General features: G+C 49.2%; 2 protein-coding genes across 5 annotated transcripts in view; one reads left to right on the forward strand and one right to left on the reverse strand.

Moving 5' to 3' along the window:
* The window catches only part of LOC135909410 (protocadherin Fat 3-like), a 347,250-nt gene that overhangs the window by 162,154 nt on the left and 159,761 nt on the right, over positions 1-25,335 (forward strand). For both annotated transcript variants that reach the window (XM_065441351.1, XM_065441352.1), the window contains exon 3: positions 9,353-9,418. In XM_065441351.1, the coding sequence (XP_065297423.1) occupies positions 9,353-9,418 (66 nt within the window). The remainder of the gene's footprint in view (positions 1-9,352; positions 9,419-25,335) is intronic.
* LOC135909411 (dnaJ homolog subfamily B member 8-like) lies at positions 19,637-24,664 on the reverse strand. 3 transcript variants are annotated; one of them, XR_010566712.2, is made up of 5 exons: positions 23,770-24,664; positions 21,730-21,830; positions 20,900-21,059; positions 20,046-20,125; positions 19,637-19,746 (listed from the first exon to the last, which is right to left on the reverse strand). XR_010566712.2 is itself a non-coding variant. In XM_065441354.2 (2 exons), the coding sequence occupies exons 1-2, from the start codon at positions 24,493-24,495 to the stop codon at positions 21,786-21,788; spliced, it is 771 nt and encodes a 256-aa protein (XP_065297426.1). In that variant the 5' UTR covers positions 24,496-24,664; the 3' UTR covers positions 21,676-21,785. The 3 variants fall into 3 exon arrangements, 1 of the variants encoding a protein (XP_065297426.1); XR_010566711.2 differs by lacking the exon at positions 20,046-20,125; XM_065441354.2 differs by lacking the exons at positions 19,637-19,746; positions 20,046-20,125; positions 20,900-21,059 and having other exon boundaries at positions 21,676-21,830.

The following is a 25,335-nucleotide window of genomic DNA, read 5'->3' on the forward strand; positions in this document are numbered from 1 at the left end:
ACACAGAAAGCGAGACGGGGAAGAGGAAGACAACTGTAATTAGGAAGTCGTTATGTGGTTAGGCACCCCGTTCTCATTCTGCTTACTGTGCGGTTTACGCACGCGCCTGCGTGCCATCCCTCTCCGCCCAGTTGGCCGGCATCTTTGTTCTTCTGCTTGTTTGCAAGCCGGAACGACCGCGGGAAACTTACTTAAGGATAGATCCGGACCCGCGTTCTTGCCTAATAGGTGAAGACGACATTAAGTCGCCTTTCTCTTCTCGGCTCCGAAGCATAATTAATGAGCCACTGCAGGAGCGCCTTCTGGCGGCAAAGATAATCTACTTTGCAAGAAGGAAGAACGGTGTATACTTGCCGGACGACTGACTGCCCTATTTGTCTTCTTGCACCGCTGGAAACAGCGATGGCTTCTCCCCTATTCACATTATCGCGGCTCCGTTTATTGCGATGCGCCTGCGTAGCGAAGAAGTGGCCACTGAAACCTTTTCGACGCGGTTGAGGCACCGAAGAGCAAACACGAAACGCGAAACCAACGCCAGCAGAGAGAGGCTGTCGCCGCAAATAAATACCTCTCAACGACGACTCAGCTTGGACGACGCGGCGACTCTCTGGTTTCCTGGATCAAATGGAAACAAAGGACCAGAAAACAAACAAAACGCAGAAATAAACCAAAGGGGTGAAGCAAAAGTAAACGGCAAAACTTGTGCGAAAAGCCAGGAGCAAGGCGGCTTCCCCACCGCGCATCCGCCCTGCGTTAGCTCTTTCCGGCTGGCGCGCACGGTGGCGAGCTTTCTCGCTTCGCACCCTTCCCTCCCTCTTCTTCCGAGCCAGATAGATGTACTGCAGGAAAGCAGAAGCCCGTTATTGGGTTAACGCCGCGGGCTTATACGTCGTTCGAAGAAGCGCTCGGGGGAATTAGCGGAAGTAAAAGTGGCGCGCTGCTGTTAGGCCGCCGCAGAGGTTGTGGGGACACGCAGTAGCGGGCTTCTCCGTTACAGGGCCGCCTGCTTTGTTTACCGCCAAAATCGAATCTCTCGCGTGTTCACGTGCCAGCAAACTAGAAATAATTCGGCCAGGATCCGCTGACGAGCTTCGGTGCCTACCCTGCAGACCCCGCAGAGGCCTTAGCTCCCCGGCTGGCTGCCGGACGAGCTCACACTCGCCCCCCTGAACCCTTTTGCAGAAGTTCGCCGCCTGCGTGCCTTGTTTCAACGGATGTATGCTTTTAACGCTGGCTGACTGACGACTGCCTGTGTGCATAATTGAATGGCCTAAGTGAGACGGGTTCAGTTAGAAGACAAACATGCTCCGCTTCCCAAAGGGCGATTTGGCGTCTGCACGCCTACACTAACCTGACGTCGCCTTCACACATATAATATTGAATACTGTTGTCCGCTCGACAATTGCCTGTTTAATATTCACGGTGTTACGTCTCACTCGACAGGCCTCTGTGAGCACATGCTGCCCAGGTTTAGTAGCATTTGCTTTGCATGAATTGCTCCCGTTCAACGTCGTATCAAGGCGCAGTGCCACAAGGTAACACACGTGGGGTCGTTTTCTGTCGTGGCTCTGCTAGCATCCAAGAGAACAAACCACTTCCTCTCTGGACTTCTTTCCATTACTACCTTCGTAGCAGCGTTTCACCGCATAATGTTTCTCTGCAGCGCCATTTTAGCCCGCGTTTACCTACCCAAGAGCCGACACGGAAGTATTATTGGCGCTACTTTGACGCTGCCGCTACTTTGGCGCAAAACACAGGCGGCGTCAGCGGTGGACAGCCGCGAGCGCGTGCGCATTTCCACCCAAACCGCCGAAGCCATCCTCATCCTGGAAGGTCGCTCGACCCAACACCACAATAAAATAAAGCGCCGCGCGCTTCTTTGCTCGCGCGTGGCGTCTGAGATGTCCGCGGGGAGTGCCGTGGCGGTTAGGCTTTTATGTCGCTTTCACCGCGCATTGTCTGGCTCGCTTTCATGGCTGGCGTGGACGAAGGTGCACCGGGATGGCGGCAGCGAGAATTATTGAGCGACCGAAGCCACCAATTCAGACGGGAGGGTCCAGGAGAACCTGCCTCGCCTCGCTTTACGATAGCCGCAAACAAAAAAAAAAGAGAGAGAGAAAAACTTCGCGAAAGAGAGCGACCGGCGCGATCACATACAAGCAGCTGAGCGCGCACGAGTCCCTTCGCGCCCCGCGGGCATAGACGCTGCTCAGGGGAAACAGCCGAAGGATGACGCCGATGCAGCGAGCCCGTATATATTCGTCCCGGACGACGCCTTCGGATCGTAAACGTCGACCGCGGCCGCGCGAAATTGAGTTGTTTCCGTGACAAGTTCCCTTGCGGTTGCCGGTGTTTGTTTCCTAATGGCACTGCCCTATACGCGTTTGGTCTAATGTTTTCTTCTTTTTTTTTAGCATATTGTCGTCCATTCTTACGCTGCGCGTTGCATACAAACAGCTGAAGGGAAAAGAAGTACGGGACTAACGGGAGAGACTGTTTTCTCGCTTCGCTGTGTTTGCGTTTGCTCCTGCGTTTGCTTTACCCCGGAAATAAAAAAAAAGGGGGGGGGGGTATGCGTCCGCTGCAAAATTTACGCGCTCAACTGGAAAGCAAGGACCTGTGGGAGCGCGCTTATATGTTAATTAGAGACCTCAGCTCTCTGTCCTCAACTGGACGTGATAATCCTCGGCCTTTTTACATGTTAATGAGGCTCTGCCGTACAAAAACGGTTAGCTTTATTATTCTTAAATTTTTCTTTCTTTTTCCTGCTAGGTTGTGGCTGCGAACCTGCATTATGCAACAAAGAGGGAAATATGGGCTGGCCATGCATGGGCTAAATAAATGAAGCTTTCTTCGACATTCTATACACAACAAGCAATGTGAGGCGTTTATTCCACTTGATAAAATTGATTCGATGAACTGTCCCTTTTATCAAGTCGACTGAATGCCTGACAAAAAAAAAGGAGAAAGAGGAAAATAAAAGGAAGGCGAGAGATTTCTCACGTAACCACCCAATCTTCAGGCATCGAAGCGGGGAAGAGCAGATCGCACCTGTCGTGGCCACTGCCAACGCTTTTTGTGAGCGCTCCCGGTCCGGCATATTGACGATGTGCTAAACTACAGGGAGGTCGCAATAGCGCAGGAACTGGCGTCTCAAAACTCCTCTTTATATTCTATTCTTCTATTCTATTCTAACTATTATATTCTCAGTCGTTATCAAACGATGCCCTCTGAACTCTCATAAAAAACGTTCCTTCGTTTGTATTCTTCTTTACGTAGGACAATGAAAAAAAAACAAACTAGAAACTCTTTTCTAGTTAAGTCGCTACAAATGAATTACCTAACCCATGTAGACATCATTTGCAAGAAAAGCCGAAGCGATTCAGTCACTAAATAAAGTAGTTACATTAATTAACTTCATAGTTACAAACTTACCACTCATGTCTATAGTGAAAAGTTGAAGAGAATTGTAAAAGTTTAGTGGAACGTTTCTATTGTCAAAATTGCCACGTACGTCGAAATAACTGGCGTGAAATTATTCATTCACTTTCCCCTCATTACGGACGTGGCACCGCTAAGCGCGGCTCTCTGTAAAACACTTCCGTGACGTAAAAGTGTGGCGTGAAAAATTTCACCGTCGTATACTCCCTAGTCGGAATTTCGAGCACTGCTGTTTAGGCGTTCTGAATTCGCGACATATTGTCGCAAAGAATTGGATTCTGGAGGGTGCTCTCGATGGCGGCGCTGAGCCTCTGCTCGGGCAGCAGCGGCGTCCGCAGACGAAGCATTCCCACTAGTTGCGTCGTTCATTGTTCAGAAGCAAAGCGTGAGCACGGGAACGCGTGGCTCGCGCGGAAACCATTCTCTAGGGGCGGCGCCGCAGGCGATGCAGCGCATGCGCAGTGGGCCCGAAGCTTTGTTTCCGCGCAGGCCGCATGCCTGGTCGCCGCTGGCTCTCCGCTTTCCTTCTCACGGTTTCCCCTTACCCTCCTCCGCTTTCCGCCTCATGTTTCGTTCGCGCCCTCCTTTCCGCTTTTCTCCTCGCACCTCTTTTCTCTCGCCGCTTCTTATCCTCCGCTTCTCCCCGCGTTCGCTGTCATCTTTCGCCGATGCTCGTTCGCTCAGTTACAAGTAACGCCGACGCTCGCCGCAGGAACGGGCGGTCGCCTAGGAGCTGCGTTCTAATATGAAGCTGCCGTCGCGCTTCCTGCGTCCCACGAGCCGATTCCGACTGACATTTTTCGCAACTCGCAATTTGACGCACGGTCACTTCACCAGCAGGCTGACCGCTTCATCGCGCGGCATGGCGAAGCTTTATTTTAGGCCCTCCTACTACGTCACAAAGAAGTTGCGCCGCGAGCCGAGCTTATCGGTGCCGCGTGCGTAATCAGGTAAATCGAACGAATAATTTGGGGCCAATTATTTCGGTGCACAGTGGCCATCTCGAGATGCAGAAAACACAAAACTAGACTGTTACGACGATCCTCTTCAACTTTCCAATGTAAGCGCATGTCATAATGTTTGTAAATACAAACTTAATTATTGTAATTTGCTTAATGAGTGAATGAATTGCTTCGATTTTTCTTGAAAACGACCTCCGCCTGGACAGACAATTCATCTCCAGTAACGTGATCCGAGTAAATTCTCAGTTCGCAATTCGAGCTCGCATGAAAAAAAAAAGAAAACGCTGTACATAAGAGGCTATCTTAGTCTGTGTTCCATTTCCGTCCTGTCTACATTATGCATTCCAATTTGTCTAACACCGGTACGATAGACTAGAACATACAATTCTGCACCCTTCCCTCCTCGATATCATGTTAACAATGTTAATACTGAATCTCGAGCTGCATTAGGTTTCTTGCTTTTTTTCTGGTGTTTGAATCATATGATAGCTCTCTCTCTCTCTCTTCATATATATATATATATATATATATATATATATATATATATATATATATATATATATATATATACACAGTAAAAATTTAAACCAAGAGCCTTGTCACGTGTAAAATCTGCATGTCGCGCACATGATGCTATCTACTAATGACAAATTTTTGAGTGCCACTTTTCCGGCCCAGGTTGGCAAAATGAAGTAGCACGGAAAAAGAAATATATGGAGAGGAACGAAGCTCAGCATTAAACTACGCCGCCGTTTCGCTTGGCTGACAACTAAATAAAGCAGAACTAAAGAAAGGCAAGGATCGAAATACGTTATCGTATTTTTAACCAGTACGTTGCTGCAACGCAAGAATTATATGTCGCTAGCGTGTATCTGAATCGTCGCTCAGCTTCGCCTGTACGTATTAGCAGTACACGTTTCTTCACTTCGCCTGCAATGTACTACTTTTCAAGGCTGATTCACTGTGTTTTGTTGCCAAAACGCTGAGTGGTTGCCTTTTGCTGCGCCCACGTTTCGGTGTAACGATTCTAAACATTCCTGGGCAAATTCTGCTTCGCTTTTCCCCAGCGACACGAGAACAAATGGCACGAAAACGCGTGACGATAGGCTTACCGAATAATGGGCCGGAAAACTCAATAGACCACGTCCGTGCGAGTTTTGTATCTGCTTCATCTGAACGCTCGAATGTACGTTCAGCATTTAATTGTGCCAAGGTCGAAGGGTTCAAGCTCTTTCTTTCGATCGTGCGCAAGAGTATAGCTCGGAAAAATATACGGGAGCGCGCTTGGACAGACGTTGCTATGAACACGTAGCAGTTTCCTGATTCTTTTTTTTTTCCTTAATACGCGCCTTAGAGGTCGGCCCAGCTAGGGCTGAAAACAATCGCCTTTCCAAGGGAAAATAAGCTTTAGTGTTTTCATGGCATCCGCTTCCTGCCGGATTATGGAGTGCACAGAGATAAAAGGAAAAATAAGATACAGATAGCTAGTCAGTCGGCTCAGGGGAAATGCTCCATATCTTGCGTGTATTGCTCTTGGCGCAACAAAGAGAGCGGACGCATCTCAGAGGGAAGGATAAGCCACAAGTGTAGTGTTGACCGTCGTTATAAAAATATGCATTCAGGATCTGCGGGGCCCACCAGCACATGCCTCAATTGCGTGCCCACTCTAAATGTTCGTGAACGGGAGTCGTATGGTTGTATGGTTGGTACTACGCGGTATAACGCGTGCCACTTATCGTTTGCCATAAACGCTTTTCACTGCATGGGTCTTTGTCGCTTATCCTATCAATGCCCAGCTCACCTCGTTCTTTTTTTTTCCAATATCAGGTAGGATTAGTTAACAGTTCCGTGATGGCGACACGCCAAAGCAAACGACAACGCCAGTTTGTACAAAAAAAAACATAAAAATACACGCTCTTCAGAAGTTCAACGACGCGGCAGTTTTAAGCGGGAAAAGCACATAGGTGATCAACCTGTTCGCGCACAACGTTCCCATCACTCGTCGAAGTTAACCGCGTAGGCTGCGGGGAAGGTGTCAAAAGAACCTCCCGAATCCAGACCACCATCACTTGCTGTAGCGAAGTGAAGCGCGACGTTGACTGCGCCCGCGGCGCGGAGCGTCCACTGAATGCGGCGCCTACTTTCTGCGGCGCAACGCGCGCGAGTATTTAGCCCGCGCCTCCTCCCGAGGCAGCGGCGCTCTCGATTTCGACGCCGCCGCCACACGCGCGCCGCACGTAGTCTCGAAGGCCGCAATTGTCGGCGCGCTTCACCGGAGACGCGAAGCCGCGGCGACGAAGCGGCGGCGGAACCCTCTTCTTTCCGCGATTGCGAAGACGGGGCAGCGCGAGCAATTTTCTTTCCTGCTCCGAAAATCGGGACACGTCTCGCACAAACGACCTCGCTCGCTTGCCAGGCCGGCTGTTGGTTCTTTATTCTATGGCCTGTTCCGTCGGGCCTCGCGCGCCCGTATACACAGCCGACAGCGAGGAAGCAGCGCCACCGCGCGCGCTACGTCGGGCTTTTTTTTTTTTTCTTTTCTCCTGTATGCTCGCGTCAGCGGTGATACGGGACGATTTATGCGGGTCGGATGCGAGCGCTGGGGGCGTCGCCCTCCCCAACAGCGCGAACCCCTTTTTTTTTCTACGAGCGGAGGACGCAGAGCGCACCGAGAATCGCTTTCCGGCCCGGACGTTGCGCGACCATCTCCAGCCTCCTCACTTTTATTTCCCGGCTATGCCTTGCGCAGGACTCAAAGGAATATGGCAGCCGCTGCTGCTGTTGCGTTTGTTGAATACTGTTCGCGGCCATGAGCGTGCTCACGATCTCTATATACTTGCCTCGCGTTGGTTCCGAAGCGTGCGAGGCGCTCGATCCGAACAAGTGTCGCACATTGGTCGTGTAGACATCCCTAGGCACGTTTTCCCCTCCTTTGGTGTGGCTCACTCACGCATTGTAGCCGGGCCATAGCGGATGTTTACTGGCAGCGAGAGGGGGAAGAGAAAGAAAGAAACAAAGAAAGACGTTGGCGCGAGTATTCGAGACATTAACGCATCCGACTATATACGGCCTCTCAGGGAGCCCTCGGCCGCCGGTGGTCAAGGCCATAAAGTTGTGTGTCGAGCGCTTCTAGGCACAACATTCAATAGGCAGCTGTACAGACATAGTTCAACGTTGTTAGCTGCATAATTCATTCTAGTTTCAGACATTCATACGAGGCGTCGCACTTCGACTCTCCAGTGAGCTGTTTGTGTGAATGATGTAAATGCATGATTTTTTCGAGCTAGGAGGCTCACGGGCAGCTTTTCCCTTAGGTCAGCAGCTTGACACTCGCAGAGCGTGATATTCTCGAGAGTGCGCGGTCGCTCACTGAAAGAACGATTAACAAACATATTAATGATTACGGAAACCTGGTGCATGGAACGAAAATTCTGTGTGCAGGGCAATATTTCCTGAACACAATGAATTCTTTATATTTATTCGTCGCTCGAATGAGTAACTGCAATACAAAAATAAGTATATAGCTCTATAATATTTTATAACAGTTAAAATCAGCACCAGACCAAAATAGTCATTGCTTATAGTTAGGATGTCACACCAAATGGCGAAGTATGCAGCGCGTATGTTCTTTTACGCCAAGTGCCACCGGATTGCAGCTGCCAATAATTAGCGCGCTCTCTTTTGACAGACGGCCCCGTTTCATTTCTAATAATACATATTCAAACACACCTTCCAAATAACGCGGCACAGGGCTCGTAATCATAGAAAGCTTGTACGCCATAATTGTTCGTAGGAGCAAACTCCACGCATTCCTGATGCTGTACACTTACGTGCGAAAAGCTTTGCGAGTTTGGCCTCAGGTTACTATCAGGCAGAGAACAACCCCCGAAACGAAGTCCTGGCTAGACTACCGTGAGGCGATCGAAACTAACTGAGATGGTTGGCTACGGTGTTTCTGATAGCCAGGCACAGTCCAGAGGCGAAAGCCGCGGTATCAGTCAGTACACGCTTGCAAAGGCGGATGTCCGGACAGCTTACAAGATCTTGTCCGCTTAAGCTGCACGAAAGCGGTGCTCAAGCTTGTTACAGGCGCACGCTGACAAGTCGCCTGTGTGCCTTCGTTAGGCCTCACTGCCAGTATATAACTGCCTCTTTCTCTAAGGAAACATACCGCGATTCGCGCGGCCTCAGCTCTGATTTCCAGTAGCAGATATATACGGGAGCCCGCGAGGCGTTCGGTGCGCAGTGCGGCGCCGTCTCCCGCTCTTTTTCGCCCGGCTGCCGACTCTTCCGAGCCTTGTTTTCCATCTGCGCTCCGACCGGGGGCTCCGATAAAGGTCTTGTCAAATATACGCCGTATAGGTCGCCTGGAGAATTGATTTCGGGCACCCCTTGCATCAACCCGCACCGGTGACTGTAATCCCACCGGCGCGCACCGAGACGCAGCCGTGATTAGTTTGGGGACGCTGCCCGGCCTGTTTGAGCTTCTTATTAGGCCGATATCGCCGTTGGCGTCTTTGTCGCCGGTGCAATCTCGCAGCCTGGCGGGAGAAACGACATTGGACCGGCGCCGCCGGCGCAAGCCCAAGGCATTGTGCGCCAGCGCGTTTCGCGGCTTCGCTTTTGCCGCTGCGACGTCCGCTTTTTTTCTTCTTTCGTCCTTCTCGCTCTTACTCCCGTTTTCGTCTTTGATCCTCCGTGGTTAAAAGTACTGTGACTTCAATTACATTAGTGGCGACGTTGATGATTCCTGTTCTGGCTTTCATGACACACGCACACACACGCACACACACTTTGTTCCACATTTATCCCTAAATATATACGCCCTCTTTTACCCCGCTTTCCTTTCCTACTCCAATCTTCCATCCTATCTTTTTTTTTCGTGTGTTGTTTGCAACTGGTCTAACGTTGCCGCCATAACGTTTTCCCTCTTCTCTCTTGTTTTGCAGCATGCCAGTTCTACCCGTTGGGAGAAAACAGACGGTTCGAGAGAGTCTCGGAAAACATCCAAGTCGGTAAGTGAGCTAAATACCGAAGCAGTAGACGTAAAAGAACAAGAACAGGCTGACTCAGCCATAGAAAAGGACAAAGCTTGAGGAGTTCCATTTTCTTCTTAAGAAATGTTCAAAAATACGGCGGACGTTTTTGCCAATCTTTGCAATCAGCGGCTTCAGATGGATCACCTAAGTTTTGTTATGTGTGCGTCGCACATGTAGCCGGCTGGTTTCTAGAATTATACGCCGGATATATGCATGGAAAGTCATCCGCGCAGCCACGTTGTTCGGAGTTCTGCGGCATCCCTGTCATAACTGCACTCCACAACGACATTGGCATACAATTCCGCACCATGAGGTATCTGATGGTACATTATTCGCTATTTGTTTTCATTGCACGTTGCGAGGTGCTTTAAGATGACTTGGCAAGTGGGTTCCGAGGAAATACGCATGGTTTCGGAGGTTTCGTGAAAAGAAAAAATTTCGAAACTGTTTCACAGAAAAGTGAGGGCGACGTAAAGCTTTAGCGCTAACTGCCAACAATCAAACCATTGTCATGCGCTGATGACGTACTGCATGATAAATTTTATTTGCTAATGTAGAATGAAATCTGCCAAAAATGCTCGCTGTAACGCCAGAAAAGCGGTCGCAGAGTAGCAATGTGAAGACGCCTCTCATTAGCGGCGTCCTGTACCTACCGACTCTAGCCGAGTGCTAATATCCGGTCAAGTCAGATACTTAGCCAACTCCCAGCTTTTTGACGCCGGGCGGCTGCCGAATTACGCAGTATACTACGCTCGCCTAATTGGGAGCAGGTGCTGGGGCTCGGTAGACGTTAAGCTAAAGCCGTTGTACTGAATGCGTTTCGAATATCATATCACTCCACCGAAAGTTTACCTTACATCTTGCCCCTTCGATTTCACATAGCCGATTACCTTCAGCGTATATACCAGTAAACCAGATAATACGTGCGACAGCTCTCTACACAAAAGTAAGCAAGGCTCTCCCATCCTGCTTAGTCAGCAAATAGCTCGATTCTCTAGACGTACCTGTAACGACTTTGAACGCGTACACTCGACGTATCTTCTCTATAGTCAAAGAGTTTATTCATACAACGTATGGTACAGTTGCCTAGGGCGCATACCAAAAGGCAAGTGGTTGCCTGACAAGGAGTCTGCGCCCTTCTTGCTCCCATTCGAGAGCACAAGACATTCAGCGCATAAAATAAACACTAAACGAGATGAAGCATGCCATGCTTGCCATGAAGCATGCCAAAATTAAGTATTACCAGATATACATCGGACGGGCAAAAGTCTTATATCCGTTAGATAAAAACGAACGTTCTTTAAGTAGGCTTCATCTAATTACATACATGTACTGCGGTAAGATTATTTAGCATGCGAAAACAAAAGTAATAATACCGACAAACGGAGGCCTCAGGATAGTAGCCGAGATTAGAATGGAATGGGCGGTGCAGAATTTCCAGGGCCAACAAGGGGCACCGAGAGATCAAAGCTGCAACCAGGGAGGTCCGCGGGTTGGGGATGACGACACCGGAGCTGGAGCTTCCCATACAAGATCGGCTGTCCACGATAGCGAACAGTCAATCTTGCGCAGCGCACCGGGAAGCGGAAGCCGCCGTGAAGCCCCAACCTACGGACCAGTCCGGGTTCAAGTTTTGGTGTCTCCGTCACCCTTTGGGTGTCGTGGAGCCGGGTCAAAGTACACTAATCAATGAGATGTTGTTTACACTTAGTACTTGCGTAAATTCACACTTGACTTCACTGCAATACATATTGTATGCTACACCGCATAACAAAACTGTATTGCGATGAAGCCATTATATGACGCATATAAGGTTCTTATTTATCAGACGTATTTCCATTAAGAAGAAAAAGAAAAACCTACCCGGTCCGTCCAAAGTACCCCTAACAAAGTTCTAAAGATAAACCGGATGTACTTTCAGCCATAACCTTCATGTTTTATTCTTTAAACTGCGGGTTCAGTCGATGTCTTCAAAGCGCAACAATGTCACTCTTCTACTTCTCCAGAGATAAGGTGTTATAATGCAGTAATGTTGTGTGTTAGACTACTATTTAGAAGCAGACCCTCCCTCCCCTCCCTGCAGCACTGTTTAGTAAGCAGAGCCTAAAAAATCTCAGTGCCTGTCCACTCTGTGAAGAAGGATGACCAGCGAAGCTGTATATGTGGGCCCCTTAATGGCGAACTACACCTCCGTCGCGGGTCGGCCCGGCATAGCACTATCTCCGGGAGCGGCCCAAGTATGGGGAGTTTTTTGCTTACAACGACACGAAATTTTCCTTTGAGGGTAGAGGTATACAGCTTCGCCGTAAAAATTTTTTCGCTGTATTCGTTATACTACTAAGTGGCAACAGCAACTAGCAAGTCGTTAACATTACTAGTTCAAAGCGCCATTAACGGTTACTAACATATATGCACCAGCAATAAAGAAAACAAGCAGTAGTGAGTTGTGCGCGACAGGACAACGAAAACATATACCGTATATGTTCTTGCACACACCGTCCTTCAGTATTATTTGTATAAATGATAGGGTGCGGCGCCTGCATATAGATGTGGAATTTTCGAGTTTTTTCTGTCGGATGAAAACAAAAGTGTCTGTACCATACATAATGACGCGGTATGTTGCAAAGTAGGATGGTCTTTTCTTTAGCAGCTGCTAACTGATTGCACATGTAAATTAAATTAAATTACGAGATCTAACGTCGCAAAGCGACTCGCGAGTTATACGAGTAGACCACGTATTGGAGAAGTCGGGAATAATTTAGACCAGCTTGGTTATCTTAACGTACACCTAAAGTTAAGCACAGGGGGCGCTCTTGCATTCCGCTCCCACCGGAATGCGGTGGCGGGGATCGAAACCGCGACCCGGTGCGCCGCAGCATGCAGAATTACGCCTGAGCCACCGCGACAGGTGGTTGCTCATGTAACCGGTACTCGAGCTCAACTTGCCAGGATCCTTATAAATGCCGTCATCCTCGGTTCCACACATTGCTTTTCAAGTTCCTGTATATAGCTTCGGAACATACGCTACAATTTCCAATGACACCGAAAGACACACATTCACAATTGATAAGAAAATGTATTTATTCATTTATTTGTTTATTTATTCAATTTAACCTACAGGCTCGGAGGAGTATATGGTAGGGGGGAGGTTACAGAAAAAATTACATTAATTAAGGCAAAAAGGGAACTACATAGTAGGAGAAACAAATAAATTTGTACATCGGAAAAAGAAGGTACACTGGTAAACATTGAAAAAAAAAATACAAATTCAAGGAAATACAATACAATACAAAGTCGCAAAACATAGTCAAGCGAACATGTGAAGTTGCAAATGTTCACGAAATTTGGCAGGACCTCTTAATGAAACAATATCATTTGGAAGGCTATTCCATAGTCCGATGGCGCGCGGTAATGCACAGTTATTGAATCACTGTGTGCGGCCAAAAATGCGCCGGAAACTGAGATGATTATGTTGTCGAGTAGATGTGCGAGAAGGGATTGCAAGCGACAAACGGCTGGACCACGAGTTATAGTAGTATTTATGAAAGAGGCATAGAAGGGCAACAGAGCGGCGGGAATCCAAGTCAGGAAGGGGAACAACGCATTTAATTTGGGTAGTGCTAGACTGACGGCTGTAATTAGACGTTATAAAGCGGGCAGCACGATGTTGGATGGATTCTAATTTATCTATTAGGTATTGTTGATGAGGAGACCAGATCGATGAAGCATATTCCAGTTGAAGGCGTACAAAAGCTTGGTAGGCCTGTTGACAGATGGTATATGGGGAAAGGTGCAGATGAAGACGTAAGAACCCCGAATTTCTGTTAGCTTCTGGATGTGAGAGGTCCAGGCAAGATTAGTACAGAAATAAACATCGATATATCTGTAAGTACGAGGAACTTCAGCCGAACAGATTTTGTAAGGAAACTTAGGAGCTGGTTTCATACGAGTGAAGGAAATAACGCAGCACTTAGATGTGTTAAGTGTTATTTGCCAACGGTCGCGCCACTGATTAACTAGGTGAAGGTCATTTTGTAAGTTAGATGGAAAAAGTTAGAAAAAAAAAGTAACTTGGTTTCATGAAAGGTTTCAAGTTGGAACCGAGACAAGTACGGACGACCCGGCTGGGCAACGCAGGCATAAGGAACCGTCGTTAATGTAGCACATTTGCAATCCAGCGGAAGCCTGCGCGATAAAAATTTCGCGTTAATTTCTTCGTCTCCACTATAGCTGGACTCCGCACTTGAAGTTGCACATCAGAGGGTCTCATTAGACGCTGTACGGCCTCCGTGTCCCAAAACTTCACTCTCAGCGCGTATCGTAAGTTTCCATATATACGTTGGCCGCGACGAAGCGAGGGGGGTACCGCAAGCAGATGCTAATGAGAAACTCTCTCGAAGAAGAAAGGCCCCGCAGGCCGGAGAAGTGCCGCGTTAAGAAAAGTTGCGCAACGCGGGGGCTGCATTGAAACAGTCTGCCGCTCTTATTCCGCAGAGAGTCGCGCACCGCGCCCACGCTGCCGTTCGGCAGGACGGCGCGACGAGACAATCAGGCCGGCACTCAAAGCGAACGCGAGAGCAACAAGCCGTGCGGCTACCACACATCCCTCGTATATTCCCGGACTCGCTGGCGCGCATGCCTGCGCCTAGCTTCCTAATGCACTTTGGCGCGCAATTACAGGCCCGGGTCTCGCGCCCAATAAAGGAAAGCGCGTACGCTGGCGCCGCAGCGCTAAGGACGAAAAGCTGCCTCGCGCGCGCACACACACAGACGCACGTACGCGAGCACCAAGGAGAGAGGGCGCGAGAGCGTGCGAGTGCCTCAGCGCCTGCAAGCTCTCCCGAAAATCTCGGCGGGTGCACGACGCAATCGCGAGATGGCGAGTTTTCTGAAGTATACGGAAAGGCGTCAGCGCGTTGTGTCGCGGCGCGGGTCTGGCTCCGAGGCCCGGAGCTGCGGCGCGGTCGCGATGGTGCAGCGCTCGCCGAGGGCAGGAGCGCGCGCTGGTTCCGCGTGCCTGCAACTTCCATGGATGGAGCGCAGAGTGGCGGCGGCGGGTCGCACACACATGGGCGCGGGGGCGGACGGCACGCTTTTTCGGGAGGCTGAAGGAGATACCGGTGGCAGGCATTATTCAAATGAGCTGTCCCCCTCCTCCACGTTGCCCCTTTCGCCGCTGAGCCGCCCGTCGTCGTAAAGCGGGGTGCCCCCTCCAGTCCCCTCTTTGGCTCTGTCCTAATAAGCGAGCGCCCTGTTGGTACGGAACCGAGGAAGGGCGGAGGGGGGTGCGTTCGACGGGCGAGCCTGAAATTACTGGCGGCGGCCCGGTTGTTTCGGCTGTGCCACGGAGGCATGCGCGGTGGTCGGTGAGGAGGGGCACATGCGCGAACGAGGAGCGGGCGAAGTCGGCGAGAAGAACCCATGCCTTGATGAAGGGAATAATCCTGCGCGCTGCCCCAACCCGGCTGCGGCGATGGCGTGGCCACTGTACAGACGGGGCGGAAAGGGGTTCTAGCGAACGCGCTCACGCGCTGTGCGTAGGTTTAGGCTCCCCGCATACGCATGTAGGCAGTGCGTTGCATGCGCGCCTCCAAAACGGTGGATCCTTTAGAGGCGATGGCTCGAGCAAAGGAACAAAACGCGAACCACCGCTATTTAGGAGAAGCGCTCTCCTCCATGAGCGAGTGCGATTCATAACAGTGAGCGCCGACTCGCTTCTGCAGAAGCGGGAATCGTGCAAATGCGCATCAAAATAATGACGCGATTGAATGGAATTCCAAGCTAAAACACGTTCTCGGGAAAAGCAACCTCGCTGAGGTGAAACCGTTCGCCCTAAATCCCGCTGGTGGAGCTTTGAACAATGATTGCGCACGCTAGATTTGCGGGCAAGGAGCTCGAATACACAGTGACACGGGGCGAGTTATGGTGCAGGCGTGGCCGGCGCGGATAACAGGCGGGTGCAAAGACCGGGGAGTTATTTAATCGCATTCTAGCATGTGTGTGCGCTCGAATCGGGAGCTCTGCGCGGGCATATTCGATATGGCGTACTTTGATATGGCATACAGAGCTCCCACCATGGAGAAACGGCACACATATTGAGCGCCGCATGGCAGCGACGGTTTCTCGACAAAACCAGATCGGTGTATAGAGGTTAAACAGCAGACAATATATCAAGCCCAGCGCTGCCATTTACTGTCTTTATTTTATGAGGTACTGCTAAGACGATACTCCAAATTGAGAATATACGTCTTCGACGTACACGACGCAGTTTTTGAGTACAGAACCTACCTACTAGGAGACATAGCCTGCATGCGCTTTCGTGCACTGTTAATTTATCTTCCGCTTGTGGCAGTATATATTGTCATCTTTATCGTCGCTTCTTGGCTTTTTCTTTCTTATTCTGGCAGTTCAACCAGCGAATTCATCGTTTATTGGCAAGCTGCCTTCGAAATACTCTTCGATCATTAACATTCGCAAGGCCCGTAGACGGTAGCGCCCCGTAGTGACAAGAGAGGAAAACTCCTCGAGGAGGACGAGCAGACGACAAGCAAACGTGGCTATATATAGGTCGTGCTGTGCCAACACCTGGCGTGCGGGCACAGGCTTTTGCTTATCTCTTTCGCGCGTGCGATGGTCAAGAACTACAATAGTGTAAGCGTATGTGTGCATGTGTGCCCCTGTGCATGTGCTATGCAGTAAGCGCGTTCCTTGTCCGCGCAAGCTCTCGCCTGCGTTCTAGCTGGGACTCGATAAGGCCAACTCAAAACGCGCCAAGCGTCTCAACGCGCTCACTTGCCCGCGAGGAGTTCATAGCTCGAAGGACCATTCAGCGGCGTTCAACTGGACCTTAATGCTTTCGCATTCACAACTCATAAGTGCTTAGGTGTCTTCGGATTTTTCACTTTTAATTGAGTATATAATCACAGTTCCGTTTCGAAGTAGCTCAATGTTACGCAATGAAAGCGGCATGCTGCCACAAATTTGTCACAGCGTGCTATACAAAACACTTCCGTGCTCTCCTCCTCGCTCGTAATCCTCCTCTTGACAGCCATCTTGCACTCTAAGAAGAAAAGGAGGAAATGGGGTATTGAGGTTACTCCTTTAGGGGAGCAACTGATCTGCCACAACCATTCCTCCCTTTAGGGGGTAAGTGCGAGGGGATGAACTGTTACTCCCCATGCCGTTACTCCTCCGATGACTAACAGTTCCTCTTTTCCGATGCTCCTCAAGGGAGTAACGGTCATTATTTCCGATGCTCCGCAAAGGTGGAATTAATGAAATTCGGCATTTATACGCTAATAAAAAAGATCACTGAGCTGAAAAAAAAGAAAAAAAAAACGTGCCCGAAAGTAGGATTCGAACTCACGTCCTCGGGCTCACAGGTCATCTACTCTAACCACTGCACCACGGCAGCTTTTTTTTTTCTTTCTTTCATGGTATTTATTACAGTTGCATTCAACTAGACGTTCACCAGTTCTGCATAGTCAGAGAATGGAGGGCACAATGAAAGTCACACAGAAGAGGCAGCGTTCATACTGTGAGTAGAAACGTTCGTGTCACTTTAGAAGGGTGGCAAGGATAAGCACCACGGCAGCTTGGTTGACGGGGGTAGGAAAGTGAGACAGGTTAAGCATCGGCACGCAGGTGCGGCAATGTACAAGCGATTCGGCATTTTGTGTATCCTGTGCGGGGAGAGTGTAACGTTGAGTGTAACGTTGAGTGTACTTGCAACCATAAGCGAGTGCGAAAAGAAATCTGCCCGAGTATTCTTAGGGGGCCTAAAACTGAGGCATTACGCGATGTAAACGTGTAGCGAGCTCAAAAGGGGCACATAAGACGACAGAGACAGACAATTGCTCTGTCGCTTAGTGCGTCCCGTTTGAGCTACACATCGCTTCAGTTGAGTTCCTAATCTCCTTGGAACGGAATGAACTTAGGTTATCGACCAGCAAAATCTGGCAGTCTATCAATGACTTGCGCGTTTAATGTGTATCGCTCACTCATGGTGCGAGCATTAAGGGCATGGCTCTTCACATTCCAACTTTATATTTCACGCAATTTTCTCACGAAGAGGCAAAGTGCTGCTTTGTATGTAGTTCAATAAACAGTGCACGAACTTCGACCTATTCACGATTTATAGACAATACAGTTTTTGCCGCATCACTCCACGACGCGGACGGAAACAGCGGAGCGCATGGGGAGTAACTGTTGCCGTTCGTCCTCCCGTTGCTCTCTTTCCGACCAGGGACTAAACACTTACTCTCCAAAATTTGCACACGGCACGCACATCCATGCAGTTACTCTCTCGAGGGACGAAAGCGCCCTTTTTAGGACTAACTGCCCAGTTACTCCCGTTTTCCCCGGAATACTTCTTAGAGTGTGGTTTAGAACGTGCGCCCCCTATATAGGTCACGGACATTGTGACTCTCGTCTTTCAAGATATTGGAACAGTTTTCCACTTCTGCAACACTTACAGAGAACTTGTTCTTGGGTTAGTCAATTCATACTTAAAGCAATAACCGCGACGTTTGTAAGATGGATACAATAAAAGTGACAAGATGAACGCTATACCGCAGCGGCTACCGTCTGAACCACCTGAAGTCTATTGGTTCCAAGGCGACCGCAGCGCTTTGGCACTTTTTTCTTGCGCCCGTCTTGTAAACACTACGGTTATGGCTTTAACTCTCAGAGCACTCCTCTCAATTCTGCCAGCTCGCGTCCAATGATCCGCCAAAAACTCTATGACGACTCGCCAGAAAGGGTACTGAAATGTATTTAAGGGCACCCATCATTGGGTGAATGTTACCGCACACCTAAATGTTTCAAAATCAACTACGCTGCGATTTGTCTCAAAATTTTTGAAAGCATGCCAGTCCCTTTGAGGTATAATCCACGTGTAAATTTTAGGGCGCAAGTGCGAATTAAGAATCCGTACCGTGGTCAGCGTCCTTCAGCCCATTCATCAAGAACGTACACTATTGCCCTTTCTTCGAGATTTTAGAATGAATTTTTCGCTACTGCTCGCATCAAATTTCGCGCAGGTAGACATGCATCGGGTAAGCGAATCCAGGTTAAGTTTTACAGCCTGGGATATATCAACACGCTGGCAGAGCTCGTTACATGAGCGTTTTCGCATTCCGCACACATCGGAATGCAGGCGCTATACACCAGGAAGCCGAACCCGCGACCTTACTCAGCTGCGGAACGCCCGAACTATTCGTTGGTGCGAAAGAGCGTTGCATAGTTTTAGGAGACATGGAGACATGAAAACGAACACGAATCAGAAAGCCTTTTCTTTCACTCATTATCGTTTCCTTGGACGTCCTAGTGTCTCCTATATTTATGCAGAACTGTATTTCCCGCTAGTGTTCCTGTATGTGCTCCCGCAGGGAGCAGAGTTGCGCATAGGTCCGCCAGTATGTTCCGGCTATGCAGTGAAGCCACTCCTCGCGCGCGCAGGAGGAAAATGCCGCGCGGTGTTTCATTTGCTTTTTTCTCTGCTATGGTTGTGAGCTACATGCGGCAATTGTTCGCAAGCGCTGAGCAAGATGGCACTTTTTAATACAGGCTACACTAGAACCATTGGTGTAGCCGGAGGGGGGTAGGGTTCCAACCCCCCGAAAATTTTAGTTTGTATGTACATATATACACGCACATATACAAACACACGCACGAACGCACATATAAGGAGGTAGGACCCCCCTCTCCCGAAATAAGATCCTGTCTATGCTCATGGCTCGAACAGCTAAAAAGTTCGCGTGCAAACGCGAATTACCTTGAAACAAAACGCGGTGCAATGTTCTTCAGCATGCGTATGAAGTTTTCTCGCCGAGGCCGGAAAGCAAGAAATGTTTTTTAAAATGTGTTAAAAGGAAAACTTTACACACGCAAGGTGGACAGTTATGTGAGCGCATTTTTGCTGCCGAAACTAGCCGATTAATGCTTGTCACCAAGAGAACTATCGCGTGTGTGGTTATGTCAGCGGTCGTTAACAGAACGTCATTGCACTAACCTTCGTTCATAGCAGCTGCACGTTTTCTATATATGCGGTGCAGACACGCAGATTTAGAAGCATTTGAAATGTTCACATGCGCACATTTTATGCAAAGCCTATTTTTACAATTCATTCATACTGCAGAATAAACAGGTGCTTAGTAGTAGCAAACCTGCATGTACAAAAAGATTCAAGATGCAGGAGCTTCTTAATCAAATTTATTTCGTATAAGGGAATGGATCACCATAGCTGCTGGCAGCAGGGCAAGAGTGATGGTTCTTGGAGCCTTGGGGGGCCGAATTCAAAGCAACTGAAAAGGCAACAAGCTATTAATTCAGAGTAACAACAGGTTATTTTATTGCACTAATCACATCAAGATGGTAAACTTGCAAAGTAATTATTCACACATTGCAGACCGTAATATGCCAACACCTTTTTTTTATCTCTTCATACTACTCAGAGCAGAAGAACCAGTAGTTGAAGACACTATCAAGTCAATAAAATCATTAAAGCAGGCTTTGGCCACAAAGCTAGGTTACAAAGCTTTGCGATCTATCCAATCAGAGGTAAAGAAGATTTACGCCATTCAACAGTGCATTCAGAACTCACAGGAAAAGATGCTTGAGACTGCGTCCGACTTCAGACCTTTCATTATTGCAGGCCATGTGGTTTTTTGTCAAGTACGTGGTCTTGCATAGAAGCAGTTGCAGCGATAAGTAAACACAACCGCAGAAACATGTGCAATATTAAGAGCTGTGCTTTGTCTGATACCTAGCAGAAGCCCGCGAGCCTAGTAAATATAGAACGAATGAAGTAGTGCAGATGACAACCATCTGTATGTCTATACATGATCCTCCATCCAAACATGAGACTGAAGGACATCAAGGTCAATTTACTATAACACAGCGCTTATTAAACATACAGGCAGAAGTTTACATTCCTCATTTCGACTAAGGCGATCGAGCAAGCAAGCTATTGCGGGCGATAAATGCTGAAGCTATTACAGCTGTCTCATAAGCGGCAGCGCGCGAGGTTTTCGCTTACTACAAAACAGGCAACACTGGCACATGAAACGCTACATGAAAAATCAGAACGCTGACAAAAATTTTTTAAAATATATATAAAAAATAACAGGAGAGAAAAACCAGGGTGCAGCGAGCTAATTGTAGCTGCTAGTATTTATTCTGTTTTGAACACACTGTTCTAGACCCGCATAGTCAGAACAATCGTACAAGTAACACAGTGAATTGGACGAGTTCGCACGTTAACATTCTTGGCGCATGTGTGCAGCGCGAGAGAGACGTGTCGTTAATTATTTGTCCAACGCCTATGTCGCGCTGCACATATACGCCAGACATCGTATACAAGTGAACTACCTCTCATGCAAGGCGTACGCATCCCAGCGTTAACAGGGGTGTTACTCGAGATAAATGTTGATTTACGTGTAAACTAAGCGAACTCACCTCGCATATCCTGGTTCCTTTCGGAGCCGGCCGGTCTCGGCCCATACGCAGTAGCCATACCAGTCGCCGGCACACGTCTGTCTGTCCACACGGCACCGCGTAAAAGGCTTTGCCACCCTCCGCGCGGTTTGTGCAGTTTGGTGCGCTGCGCCCGGTCATACTGGAATACAAGTGTCACTATGATGTGTTTCGTGTCACTTTACCAAGGTACTTGACTTAATATCATCGAATACCGTATACCAGCAACCCGGAGCCGATGAATGGAACGCACGCTCGAGCCACCGTAGCTCGACAGGTCCGCGGATTGCAATGTCGATGGCACTGACGGAAACGACGAGTCGGCGTCGCGCCCGTAAAGTTGGTTTCGCAGCGGCGCAGTTGAACATTTGACGTGACTTTGTACCACGTGACAGCGCTCGGCGAATAGCGGTGCGAGCGGCGCCGGAAACGTTATGCGCAACTCTGCTCCCTGCGGGAGCGTATACAGGAATACTATTTCCCACCAGTGACATTTCAACTAACACCAACGGAAGCATTAATCAGAACCAGTGAGCCACCATGGACGTGTCAAAAGATAGCACCTTCAAGCCCAACGTTACCTTATGGTCCAAAAAAATTTTTTTAGGAAGACTCAACCAATCAGCGGATATTGATTGACTCCTCCTAATATAAACCACGTTGATTCGTAAGCAACATTCGTGCTATTTACGAAACAGAGTGAATTAAATGTAAAGAACATGAATTGTTACTGATAATGGAAACTATAGAAACATCAATGTCTATAACACGGCGCCCTGTTTATTCAATGTTTAAAAAAATAATCCCATTACTTGGCCGGCGGAGTAAAGAAATGTTGGTGTCCCAGCTGCCCTCCATTTACGAAGCTTCAGGTTGCGGTCCGATGAGTCAATACCATGGGTTGTATCTCTGACTGGAAAAGGAAAAACGATAGAAGCACAGTCAGTGAGAAGGGATTGTACGTCAATAGAAAGAGGAGCTATACGACGCTAAAATCCGCGGGCATCGACTGTTCTTTGCGTAGTTATCGAATCAGTAATCTCGGTTACAGCTGGTCACCCATTTGTCACCTCAGTCATTAATGTTAAGGGAAAACAAAACGAGCACGGAACTTCTCTCGGGAATTCTTTCAAACGTGTAGTCAGGGAACCTGAAGTGCCTTTTGAGAGGCAAGTGTAGGTATTAAGAATGCAGGTCGTTGTGCAAGGTGGTGTCTGTCAGTTGTGGACGTTTCTCGGCTAGTTCGATTTCGTCGATATATAGAGGCCACTTGGGGCGCGCAATGCTATTTCCAGCGTCCGAGTAAAGCGGGCGAGTTCTTGCAGCTGAGCTCCAGAAAAGACGCCCCCTCGCGTCTAAGCGCTGCGGAATGTTCAGGAAAGCGCGAACGCACTTCGAGTGGCGGGTTTCATGCCAGTAATCCCATGCATGCAAAGAAAGGGGAATTACGTCCGGCGAGCCACTTCACACTGGCCTAACACGTGAACGAGCGTCGAAACACTTCCTGTAATATGCGGTTCATGCCAACTTTCTGGAGGCGGAAGAAAAAAAAATGAAAGAAAGGGCCAACACATGCAACGGCACCGTTTGAGCGGGGAATCACAACCGAGCCAAATCGGAATCTGCTATCTGGCACTCTTAGGAGGATCTGGCTTCTTTGGGCGGGAGCACCAAGGTCGCGGAATGCGTATACGCCGGGCATTACGCAGAAAGTGCAGAATTCTCGCCGTTCATCCCCTACACCGCTCGGAACGTGTCGGGACTTTGGAGCAGCCGGCCTGGAAGTGCGTGGGTCGGCAGCGTTATCTTCTCCTGCCGACCGTGCAATATGAGTCACGCGCCGTGCGCTTTGCGAAGGTTACGGGCGCATTCGTCTTTGCCCACGCCTATGCTATAGTGTGTGCTAGAATGCTGGACGTCTTAGAAATGCTGCACGCGGCGCGCTCTAAACGCTGTGTTGCGTACGCGGCTGAATAACTATACCGGGAACCACAACTGGAATAGTTCGCGACAAAGGCTAGATAACTTGAGCGCATAGCGTGCGTAAAGGCGAGGTTCTCACAACTGCTGCCGCTATGTGTACGCAAGACCACAGGCCTTCTAAGCCACGGTCTTTCTATGCAGTCAGAGTTACTTTAAAGTGCGAGCAATTAGCTTTTGTGAATATTTCTCATTGTTATTCAAGACGGCGCGGTAGCTGAATTTGGAGGCCTTTTGCGCACATTGCCAATTCTGGGCACACCAGAAACGCATTGCGGTGGGCTTCAGGCCTCTAGTGGTTTCAGAGCTGTCATGATAAATGAAGGGAAAAAAAAGAAGCAGTAGCGCACACTTCCTTCGTAGGTTATCTCTGTGAGAAAAGAAAACTATTTCTTTTTTCTCGCAATTCTGAACCATTAAGAAATAAGACGTCCGCGAGTAATATTTTACTGCTGAGAAAACTATGTAAGTCGCATCGTGAGCTGCCTGCCATAAAAGTGTTTTCTAAAGTTGTAGTGAGAGTGTCATTAAAGAAAACGAAATAAATCTTCAGCATCATACTATATAGCTTTGGAGACCGGTAACACAAGTTGGCATAATTGAAAGCGGCGTTACAAGAGACCCAGCTAGGTCAAAATTAGGTGCTTTCGAGCATCTGGAGCATTAATCCGTCTCATCACTTGCACCAAATTTACACCTTCCGTGTACTCACTTTATTCTTCCGTTACTGAACTATATACATAACGCGACCTAGCGGTATGTTAGGCAATCGAAACTGTCCTGAAAGACAAGTTTGGTTTGCAAGCGCAATGTCTTCCCGACAAGAAACCCACACGTCACCTGCGTCATTCACCGAAGCACGAAGTGCTCACCTGACGCACGGGAGCCACGGGGTGGGCCATGGTAGACACCCTGACGCCGTCCTCGTAGCAGCACACCCTCTGGACGCCGTCGCAAATCACCGTGCGCACCTCGTAGAGCCTGGGCCGGCTAGTAGGGATAGCGGGCCGGTGGTGCCCGACCACCGCCGCCGTCGCCGCTGAGGTCGGCTTGTGCACCGTGAACGAGGTTTGCGTCACCCGCGTTGTCGTCGGCGCCGCGCCGCGACCCAGCGTGCAGTGGTGCACCATGCGGAACCCGTCCGCGCCGGCCTCCACCCGGATGCCCGCGTGGAAGCCGCCGTGGCGCCGGGAGCCGGACGGCCTGCGCGCCGCGAACGGCGACGGTGTGGACGTATACGAGGACGCACTCGCTCCAGGGCAGTCCGGGGGCGCCGGACCAGCGTCCCAGGACCTGCGGTGGATACCCTTGATGATTTCCTCGAGCGTCGAGAAGGGGCTCGGGGCCGTCTGCCTCCGTGGCGGATGGCGGGCACGGCCACGCAGGAGGGCACACTGGTAGTCGTAGTCCTTGCGCTTCTTCTCGTCCGACAGCGTCTGGTAGGCCTGCGCCACGCTGCGGAAGTTCTGCTCGGCCTTCTCCTTGTTGTCCGGGTTTTTGTCGGGGTGCCAGCGCAGGCACAGCCGCCGGTAGGCCTTCTTGATCTCCTCCAGCGGGGCCGTTTGCTGGACGCCCAGGATTTTGTAGTAGTCCAGCATCGCGCTGCTGGTGGGATTCGCGGCTTACCGCAGCAGCTGACCCAGGTGTGGAATTTTGGGGCGCCTCTTCCCCTCCGTTAGCCGATCTTTCGGGAGAAGGACGAACGGGCTTCGATCAGTGAGCGGACGCGGCCATAGCCGGAATTTGCAAGGTGGCGCTCTTGGCGGGCCATGATGTGGGGCATCTCGTCTGTGAATGCAGTGAATTAATCGACACGACATCGAATAACGATCGGCGTCAAATATTGTGCCGAGTAAGTGTTGTCTAGAAGTCATCCAGCCAACGTGAGTGAAAGAAAGCTGCGAATTTATAGAATGCAAGCGTCGGATTCGAAAGGGTGAAGAATGCGAAGAAGAAGAAGAACACAATCTATCCAGTGTGGCCAATACCCCTCGTGGGTACGAGCCATGTTTTGAGGCAACAACTACTATTGACATTCGCAATCGCGGAACATGCAAGCAGTAACAGGAAATAAGGCGTCGACTCTTATGTTGAACCATTGAAATGTTTGCTTCTAAAATTATAAAAACTTTCCATAGAAGGGAAACTTGCTTCGTCTTTTTCGCTCTTTACACTTCTTGCCAACCCGTGCTCTCCAATTTATTTTGTTATTGTTGTCCGCTTGAAGAACTGCATCTTGATGCTTTGCTAATAATTTTATCTTCTAACACTGTAAAGATTTGATCTGATAAATTATAATGTCCAATTCCCCATAGTGGGTGTACGCAATTGACCATCAGGTGAGCAACTATTACCTTGAAGAAAAAAGTTTATGAAATCAGGGTACAAACAATCCTTGGCCACCTGCATCAAAACGTTTAGCGACCAATAGATAGCAG

This window comes from Dermacentor albipictus, chromosome 1 (genome assembly GCF_038994185.2).
Source record: "Dermacentor albipictus isolate Rhodes 1998 colony chromosome 1, USDA_Dalb.pri_finalv2, whole genome shotgun sequence".
Lineage (NCBI taxonomy): Eukaryota > Metazoa > Arthropoda > Arachnida > Ixodida > Ixodidae > Dermacentor > Dermacentor albipictus.